This window comes from Phaethon lepturus, unplaced genomic scaffold (assembly GCF_000687285.1).
Source record: "Phaethon lepturus isolate BGI_N335 unplaced genomic scaffold, ASM68728v1 scaffold7674, whole genome shotgun sequence".
Taxonomy (NCBI): Eukaryota; Metazoa; Chordata; class Aves; order Phaethontiformes; family Phaethontidae; genus Phaethon; species Phaethon lepturus.
This window is the reverse complement of record NW_010532589.1, coordinates 1-10513: the sequence shown is the minus strand read 5'-3', so window position 1 is coordinate 10513 and position 10513 is coordinate 1. Positions and strand designations below refer to the sequence as shown.

At 39.0% G+C, this 10513-nt stretch overlaps 1 protein-coding gene across 1 annotated transcript in view; it reads left to right on the top strand.

The window, feature by feature from the left end:
• The window catches only part of TTLL1 (tubulin tyrosine ligase-like family, member 1), a 14657-nt gene extending 14102 nt beyond the window's left edge, over positions 1-555 (top strand). The window contains exon 9 of the mRNA XM_010284874.1: positions 426-555. Within this exon, the coding sequence (XP_010283176.1) occupies positions 426-555 (130 nt within the window). The remainder of the gene's footprint in view (positions 1-425) is intronic.
• Positions 556-10513: the final 9958 nt, after the last annotated feature.

The window sequence follows — 10513 nt, the reverse complement described above, 5'->3', positions numbered from 1 at the left end:
TTCCCTACTCACCCTCTGATGCAAGAGTGGAGTTTTTTAACACTGCAGCTAACAATCCTCTGTTTGAAGCAATAGCTTAAGACTTTATTAAAACTGCCAGCAATCTGATGTTCCTGCTTAACCACAGACCAATGTAGTAAGGAGAAATAGAGAAGTACGTGTGAAATTTCACAAGCATAAAATTTCACAAACTCAGGAGTATAACCAAAGCTGCCAGATGATTTGTTCTGTTCAAAAAGTAGCTGAAGATATTTCAATTGATCTGTACTGTAACATCATGTGGTAATATGTTTCCTGTATCAAACTATGCAGCTGTAAACCTATATGTAGAACAGCCTGTATTAAATTAGTGCTAGATATTAACCCACTCTTGTTTGCATAGTGAATAGCAGGACAAGGCATTGAACAGGTTCTCTTATTTTCAGATACGATGAAGAGATGGCGCAAAGTGATGGGCCTGATCGTGACTTGCGAAGTCGTTCTGGGCAATTCACTGGAGTAAAAGGAAATCGTGTGAGAGATTCAGGAAAGCCTGTACTAACCACCTGGAAGTGATAACAGAAAAAGCAGCTGCACTCTTGGTAGGAAGACATCATGAACAAAAATGCAGTTTTTGAACAGATTCCTCTATTTTGCTGCATTGCATGTGGGAAATATTAGAAGAAGACAATACAGCCTTTGAAAAGAAGTGAAACAAACACTGTAAAAACAGGAACTGTACTAGACATACACTGACTTGATGACTATTACAATAATATATATAATATGTATGTATATATATTTTTATGTATATACATATATATGTATATACACACTTTGTATAAACACATATTCTCTCAGTAATGATTAAGAACTTCATAAAGATGACAACTCAAAATATCCATTCTGAAAGAAACCCCTTACTGTTCTGGATATAATTTTCTTATAGTAGTCTGTCCCTAACTCCCTATAATAAATGAGGTTGTGGATTCTATAAGGGTGGTAGTGGTGAGTGTTAATATTGTCACAATGATGGTTCAGATTCTTACTAGTAAAAGAAGAGTAACTAGAAAAAATAGCAATACGTGGAGTTGAGGCTATTGTCAGTTAATGCAGCTAATGATTTATAACCAATATTAAGAAATTGAACAGCAACTTCTCTTTATATGCTGAGGGGTTTTTTAATTTAAGTGTTTTGAGCTGCTAACTCTTTAAAGGTAGAAAGTTTCATGGACTGAGGGAGTGTTTCAAATGGTATATTGATGCATTATTTCCCTAGCCATCAATTTTTATTTCAAGATAATGCATGTCTGTGGAAAAACAGACAGAACAACTACATACTGCAATAAATCTCATTGCTTGAAGCCAACGATAAATCCTTATTTGCATCAGAATTTCTCAGTGCATTTATGCATGTATGTAAGTACAATATCTGTATTTTTGTATATTTTGTGTGCACTGTAAGAAAAATATCGCTGCATGTGGTAAGCTATTTGTGGTAGCTCTGATAACAAAAGTTGTGATGATTAGCTACCAACATATATAAAGCAGAAGTTAAAAATAGGTATTTCAGTCTTCGAACAGCAGAGCATACAAATAAACTAGTTGGATCTGTGATTGGCTCTTGCTTCCACTTGCATTTCCACTAGTTATTGGGAGGTTATTTATAAATGTCAGTGTGCAGTCTGGTTGTCGATATTCTCTTTCCTCCTCCTCCCCCCCCTTTTTTTTTTTTTGATGGTGGAGTATTGTGGAGAGAAGGTCGAAGGAGGCTGAGAGTTGCAAAGGTCCATGTAACCATAGTACACTCTAATCTGGATGCCACTAGTGCAGACAACATGCACCATAGAAAATGTCAGTCCTTTTCCTGCTTTTGAAGGTCCTCCTAGAAGAGGGCAGCTGCTCGCAAACTGCGGCTTTTGGGACAGTCAGTGCCGATGACTCTCAGTCTGAACATGATCTGGCAAGAGCAGTTTGGGCTGGGGAGGGAGGGCAGATGTGCGCTGGTCTGACCAATATCCTGACACATGATCTGGGATTCATCCTTGCAATAAAGAATGAAATATGTAGACTGAATGAGTCACTCCAAGTGTAATCCTCATCTTGATTAATCTTGTAATTTCCATTAAAAGAAAGACCAATATCCAAGTGAGTCTCGGGTCATCAGACTTGAATCTTCTCACTGGCCTCTACAAAAGCGTATTCAAGTTGGCTTTTGAAATAAGGCTAAGGATAGTAAAGCTCATCTAAGTTCCAGGTCTCATAGTTTTTGATATTGGGGTTTTGTGTTTGGTTTGGTTTGGGGTTTTATTTTAGTTCCTAAGTGTGAGTCTTGCTTGTATATTTGAACCTTAACAGGTAAGCTACTCTTAAGTAGATGTGTGGTTAGATACTAAGTGTTGTTTTAATGATGTGATATTTAGTGGGCAGATGTTTCCGGCTTTACCCCCCAACTGTCTGTTGGGGGTAAAGTAGGAAGTAGTGACAGCCTTAGGAACTATGAGACTGCAGTAAATAGTATTTTGTAGTATGGTTATATTTCTTACAGACAGGCAACACGACAAGGGTGCTCTGATAGAAGGGGAATGGAGCTTTCTCTCACTTTTGTTTCCACTGCTTGTAATTAATTTCTTTACTAGCTTGGGCAAAGGATGTTGTTGTAGCATTGTTCTATCATAACAGTAGCACTAGCAAGGATGGCTACAATAGAATGATTACTCCTTCCTCTATCTTCTTTCCTGTTCGTGCAGCCTACACTGGTGGGACTTTATAGGAAAGACGTATATTGACATATGCAGATTCTGGTAAAAAACCCAACTTCACACTGTTACTTTTTGAGCATGTAGAAGTCATAACATACTAACTGAGCTGGAGTGACTTTCAGTCTCCCTTTTGGGAAGGGTTAATGTGAAAGCAAGACCAGGTCTGGGTTATTAGGATTTATTGCTGTAGAAGGCTTTGGAGACTTAATCCAGGGAATGCTTTTTAGCTGTCAATTCACAATGATCCAAAACTGATGGTAGCATCTAAGTAATCTTGTTCTTCCAAACTTGTTTGTAAGTAGTATTCGTTGTTCATAGAATCATAGAGTCTTTGGGTTGGAAGGGACTGTTAAAGGCCTTCTAGTCCAACACCCCCCTGCAATGAGCAGGGACATTTTCAACTAGACCAGGTTGCTCAGAGCCCCGTCCAACCTGACCTGGAATGTTGCCAGGGATGGGCCATCTACCACCTCTCTGGGCAACCTGTGCCACTCTTTCACCACCCTCACTGCCAAGAATTTCTTCCTTACATCTAATCTAAATCTGCCCTCTTTTAGTTTAAAACCATTACCCCTTGTCCTATCGCTACAGGCCCTGCTAAAATGTCTGTCTCCTCTTTCTTCTAAGCCCCCTTTAAGTACTGGAAGGCTGCAATAAGGTCTTCCCAGAGCCTTCTCTTCTACAGGCTGAACAACCCCAACTCTCTCAGCCTGTCCTCATAGGAGAGGTGTTCCAACCCTCTGACCATTTTTGTGGCCCTCCTCTGGACCTGCTGCAACAGGTCCATGTCTTTCCTGTGCTGAGGGCTCCAGAGCTGGACGCAGTACTGCAGGTGAGATCTCACCAGAGTGGAGTAGAGGGGCAGAATCCCCTCCCTCGACCTGCTGACCACGCTGCTTTGGATGCAGCCCAGGATGCGGTTGGCCGCCTGGGCTGTGAGCGCGCATTGCTGGCTCATACCCAGCTGTTCATTCCCCAGTACCCCCAAGTCCTTCTCGGCAGGGCTGCTCTCAACTCAATGGTGTCTTTACAGCTAGGCAGCAACTTGAATCAGAGCCTGCAGAACACAGACATTGACAAGACAGAATAGAAATGGCATTACCTGTAATATTACTAATACTGAATATTCTTATTTAATTGTTTGGGGGTTTTCTAATGGCTTGGAAAGGGTCAACTCATTTGAGCTTGCACTCTTATTACTCAATATAATAATCTATTCCAGTCCTGAAAAATTGTCATCATGTTAAATCAGTGGAAGTCTTACTATTGCTTTCAAAGAATAAGGATTTCTGTTCCAGTGCGTAGCAGATATATTTCATTCACATACAGTATTTCCAGAGCAGTATTTTAGATGGAAAATATTTTTGTAGCACAGCTATCAATTTGAAACAAGCAAATCCTTCTCTTTGGCCACTGTAATATTGGGAAAGCATATTTCAAACACTTGAGGATGAAATATCTCTGTAAAATACCAGGGGGAGTGGGGAAGCCCTGATAGGAATCTTTGACTGTGTAGTACTTAAATCTCAGAACTAGAATTTAGATTTCAAATATTGATGTCGCATTTTACACAGTTATATCTCCAACCAATGTATTGCTAGTAATTTGTCCTGCTGACCCAAACATGAATTCAGCAATGTGATGTTCTTCTTTAAAGAGCAAGAAGTCAAAGAGAATGCAGATACAGTGACCCTCTCTTCCTGATCTCATTCCACTTTCTTTTTAAAAACAATAGACTAGTGATTAGTGCTTTCTTCTCATTTCCTTTTCCAACAGCCTTTTTGCAGAGGTTGAAGTTTGAAAGCCTAACTGTATTTTCACTTCTAATACATGAAAAACCTATGTATGGAAAAGGAGTTTTAAGGAACAAAACTGAAATGAAATGAGATGCTAGATGACTAAGCTTGGCTTTCTGATTATCAGTAACAAACCCCCAAAAACCTGTAAGCAAGCAGGATGTCTTCCTGTTCTACGAAGAACTTGAGGCCTCAATGTACATCAGTGAAATGTTCTTGACAAAGTCAAAATTAGGAACCTCCATTGCTATGTAAAATCTGTTTTATCTGCGTAAGACCTGTTGAAAAATACAATGCTGCTTTGAAGGAATTTGAATAAGGAAAGTGTCATGTTCTGTGTGAGCTGGAATGAGAGTTTGCTCTGTGCATGAAGCAGCTTGTCTGCAGACTCAGAAAGAGGAGGATGATGGGGAACCAAAAGCAGTCATAGCTAATATTTCTGGGGAAGGGGGAGGAGGGCAGTATGTGGATATCACCCTGTGAGATGCTTGTTTGTACACGGCCTTGAAAGGTAAAGGTGAAAACCTGGTAAGGAAGAAGAGAAAGTGGAAATGAAAACTTTTAATTGCCTACTCAGGGGTAAAATCTTAAACTTTTCACTCCTGCCTCCTTAAATAAATTTGTTGCTGTAGTAGGACAGAACTAATGGTACAGAGTGGTGTACAAACTGATAACAGCCTGGGACATGCTCTGCTGTCGTCTGGAACTGAGGTGATTAGAGAGATGTGTGCACCACTTGGGGCATGCATCTACTGTAGGAGTTAGGGTGAATTGACTTAATGTGTGATGATAGCACGTATAATAAAAGATGTTAAACCTTGTGTGGGTGCTCTCATTCAAAGGTAAGGTAGCTTGTTTTGCTGGAGCCTAATTCTCCAAAAGATTCAAGACTGTTTTACCTCTGACTGAGAGGGCTTAAGTGGGCTTAAATCTGAGTGACTGCAAGCAGACAAGCTCTTAGTTCTGAGTAACTTTAACTGTGGCCCTAGGCCAATCATCCTCCAAACACATCTGACTGTAGGGTAAAGAAACTGTTTTGGCTTTCAGTGGAGCAAAATAAATCAGAAATAACAGTTCTTAAAAGTTCTGACTTTGGCTAGTGTAATAACTTGCCAGGCAGAGCTAAAATAAATGTGCGTCTCAGTCCTAGAATACTGTTCTTCATATGCCCAAGTGATCACTGGCATAACGACAGTATTGTATGAAGAATTAAATAGACAAGCTCTAAACAGCTACGGGAATTGTTATAATGACATCAGTGTAGAAGGAGCTTATTGCTAGGGCTGAATAGTGAGGCTTGCTTCCTGGGCACTAACCTTTCTCCCTATTAATTCTTTGACATGGAAGGAATTAATAAGATTCCCGCAGAATAGCTTCTTTATGTGGCTTTAGGAACTTAATTAGAATAGAAGAAACAGCATTATCCCTAAAGCTACTTTGTTGCTCTTGGCTTTACAATAGAACTTCTGCCTAAAATGTCCCTGTCTCCTGATTCACTTCCTGCTATAAACTTAGCAAAACAATAGGCATTTCACAGAAGATACATAGTCCTGCATTTCAGCTGCAGAACATGTCAGGCAGAGCTCATTTATCTCTAGTAAAGGAAGGGCTTTACTCTGTCGTTATAAACTAGTGCTGTTGCTGAAGTAGTTACTGTTCAGTTTAGGTAGGTGGAAGGAACAGAAGGCAACTTACATTTTGTGCCTGCTTTATTAAAATAGCTCATTCAAGCCTTCAGGTCAGTGGGAAGGACTCAGTGCCATCTGATGCATAGGTATCATAACACTGGTGTCGATAGCTAGCTATGCTAACCTGTAGGGTTCCTTAACAAAAACAAACAAAAACTTTATTCCTCTATTCTTTGCAGAGAATAAATTAAATGTGTATAGCTGGGAAAAGCTGACTTTAGCCACAGTTTTGCTCAAAATTTGATTATTAAGAGGAAATAGGAACATAAATTAGTATCTTGGAAAAACTGATTTTTACTGAATAGTAGGAAGTTGTTTGTGCGAGACTGTATTTTTTTTCCCACTTTTTTTAAGTTGCCATCAAAGCTTAGTCAAGCTTAAAGAAACTCCATACTTGAAGTCCATACCCAGAACTTTCCCAACTGTTATGACATAGGGTTATCTTTATCGTTGACAGAGAGTCTTCTATGCCTTAATTATTCTCAAATTTTGTACCTATTAAAAGTATATCCTTCACATCTGAGATAATCATAGACAATTGTTGTGAAATAGAAAAGTTTGGACAGTATGAAACACTAATTAAAAACATTAATGTGAAAAACAAGCAGATAATAAAGAATATTTCAGACATTAATGTCTTATATGGGAAAAGTTCTTTCCCAGTGAAAGCTGGGTAGTGAAACAGTGAAATGTATTGATTTGAGTGGAATTAATTTTAGTATTCTGAAATTCTGTGTTATTGGTTGGCATATATAATCACTAATGGCATTAAATTTGCAATCAAAATATGGTTCAGGATTTAAATTTAAAGTGTAAATAAATAAATATACATAACACCTGGGCTCTCTTAGCTAGAGAGAAATGTTCTGAAGAGAATGCTGAAATGTTACTGCAAGAGTTAAGAAACACCAATAAAATTTGCACTGAGTGAAGTCAAGAGACAGAATTTCTTTACAGAGAAAGTATGAGTGCTTAAAAGGACACATGGAATATCTGAGGACAGCAGAAGATACAAGAAGCATATTTAAAAATAGATTGTGTTAAAAGTAAAAATAACCGTGGGATACTTATGTAAAATGAGAGAGGAATTTTTTTTTTTTTTCCCCCCCCAGAAACTTCCTGTCCTGTTCCTAACAGTCTAAATTAAATGCTCGCCAGTGGGGTTGCAAAAGATTGAGATCTTTCCCAGGATGTCATATTCTGAACATAACTGAAAATGTTTAGAGAACAACTGACAATATTTAGGAATAAAAATGGAAATACTAAAATCAAAATGATTAATATGTTGAAGTATGATTCACTATATCAGTAAATTATTTATGGCATCATAATAGTGTCATCATGCTGGGAGGTTGCATGACTGATGATAGATATAATTAGACCACTAATCTCTTTTAATTCACTACAAGAAAAACTTACTGTTTCAATATACGTAAAGATAATTTACATTTTATAAATTGAAAAAAATAGTGCTTTATTAACCACAGAGGTATCTTTCTCCAAGCAGTTTTTCAAGTGCATATATGTATTTATGCAGTGCATGTGGCCTCAAGCCTGTATATATTTATACATACATAAAACTGTGCTACTATAAGTGAAGTCAAATTAAGTACTAGCATGTGTATTAACCCCAATGCAGACAAATTCTGCTTTCGCATATAGACGTAATTCACAATAGTGTTGATCAAAAAAGTAGACTGGGACACCTCTAATAATGTTGCTTCTCAATTGTTTCAAGTGGTACACTTGAAAAAGGGGCAAAAACTTTACAATTACAATGTATTTTTTAAAATTCTGATAGCTCTTATTGTCTTACTGGCTTCCAAACGTGTCTAAGCATTTTTCATCTAAATGTAAAAAGCATAGGAAACATCTTGCAACCCGAAGAGAATATTCAGCAGCTTGAAAAGACTGTTCCCTAAAGTGGTGCCTCAAGGAACCTCCAAGTATTAAATTAAAATGTTCAGAAGAATTGTCTTTTGGTGAACATTCTTTTTTCCAATTAATAGTCCTTCCTTCACTTTTTTATCTTTAAAATTATAATTTTATAGTGTTTGTAAAGATGTTTCATAGCATTTATAAAGATGTTTAAGTGAAAAGTTGTAAAATGCAATTGTTATTTCTCAAGTTGTGTTAAAATCTGAATCCAGTTGTTTGTTAGTACAAAAATGTTGTGGAAATTACTCATTTGTGATCACCCTCCATTCCCTTGGAAGGCAGAACCAGCTCAAGTTCAATATGAAGAGGACTCTCAAAACGATGCCACTGCCTTTGCACTGTGACACGAGGGCTGAATTTACTATACCTATATGTATATCTATGTATTTTAAAAAATATGTAATATAGTAAATATAGATATGTAAATACACTAATAACATATATACGATGTGTATACACACATTATTATGAAACATATACACTAATAATATATGTAATGTATATATAAAATGTATAAGCAGTACAGAGGCCTGGGCATAGCTGATTTGAAGAATAAGGCACTATTTTCCTCACTGTTACAAGACTGTCTGATAGTTTTTGCAGCCTAACTCAGGGCCTGAATACACATCTCTTGCTCCATTTACAGTCATTGCCCTCCTACTGGCCTAATATAAGAATGTGAGCCCTGGTTTTCACAAGCGGTAGCACATATGTGACTGACACGGTTTTGTACACAGTGAAGTGATTTTTGGAGTACAAGGTGGTATTCAATCAACTCTGTGTGAAATGGCTGGGGGGGTTGTGTCAGTCAACCACCAGCTGCAGGTTGAACTTCTGTCCTCTACCGAAATGGAATTCCCTTTCCTCACAGTATGAACTTAGTTCTGGCAGGGAGCGCTATGATTTACACTGAATTCCTGGTCTCTTTCTTCAATCTTTGAACAAGTTTGAGCATTATTTGACCATACAAAGAGATGAATGACTGTTTTGATGTTGAGGTTGAAGAAAGTCTAAGTGTGCTGGCAGGGAGGATTTCCAGCTTTGACAATGCTCTAGGCAAAACGGAAGCTTGATTCGTGTCCATACAGAAAGAGCTGTATTTATGATTATATATATCACTTGTAATCTCCTGTAAAGAGAGATGGTTTATGCAAAGCTTCATCTCATGAGACTGACTGTGTGGAAAACTAAAGCACATCTGTGGTCAGAAGTGAGAGAAGAAACAATAAATTTCAAGATTCCTCCTCTCAAATGTGAACTCCTAACTTTCAACACAGCAGAGAGAAGAAAGGGAGATTAAGGAAGGCAGAAATCATGTTAAATCTTAGAAAGCTTACCAACCTGACCAAATTTCACAGTAATGTTAATTGCAATTCATTCAAGTAATTTTTTAACGACATTTCTTCAGAAGGTAAAATTTACCCCGGTGCTACGGTCTTGCAGTCCTACTGAGCTAATCTAAGCTCCCAGTGAATTTAAAACTCCTTAAGTTAGTGAGTCACGCACTTAGTGAAAGAGTACAGGAAGACTTGGCGTCTATGCTGACTATATGCAGGCTTGCATAAGAAACATGGCCAAGAGGAAAGTACTCTTAGGACTGTTTTGCCACCCTACCCAATGATCCAGGGCTCTCGCTGTCCTCAAGCCAGGCTGTCCTCTGGGACAACGCTGGAGGCAGATCAGTGATGAGAAGGGCAGATGGGAGGGAAATGCTGAAACTGATGGAGGAGAATGCAAAGGCAGAAGGGACGAAATAAGGTTACCGTGATGGCTGCTGCTTGGAACTTGAAATAATCCCCTGTCTAAAACAAATAAGTCTGAAAGATAGGCAAGGGCTGGAATAACAGTTCTGCCTGCGACACTATTCAAATAGCGCGTTACCTCCGCGCACAGAGGTTTAACCAAATCAGCAATGTTATTTTAAAGGTGGCTCTGCCCTTGAGCCACCTCTGTCCCAAATGCAGCTGACGGACAAGCCCGCGAAGTCCTGCGCCGTCTACCCCAGCAAGAGGCGGCTTCAGCTGACAGACGGGAGTCAGAGGAGAAGCGTTAAGAAATGCAGCGCTATCATTGCCGCATTGTGGTGTTAGAGGGCACTGCGTTACACGGCGGGGCTGCCGCGGCATCAGAAGGGAAATTAAAGCCGTCGCCACTTTCAGGCGCTAAAAAGTCCCTGTCACTTTTCAGGATCTATCGGTTCGGTCAAATCCCACTTCGGGAAACGAAATCTTCTGCTCGTTCACGGTCCCCCACGGCGGAAACGGGACGTAGACGCAGTATTTTTATTCACGTCGCGCCCTGCCATGTTCTGCAGCCTTACTGTCAGCGGTTTCTGACCACGTATATACCT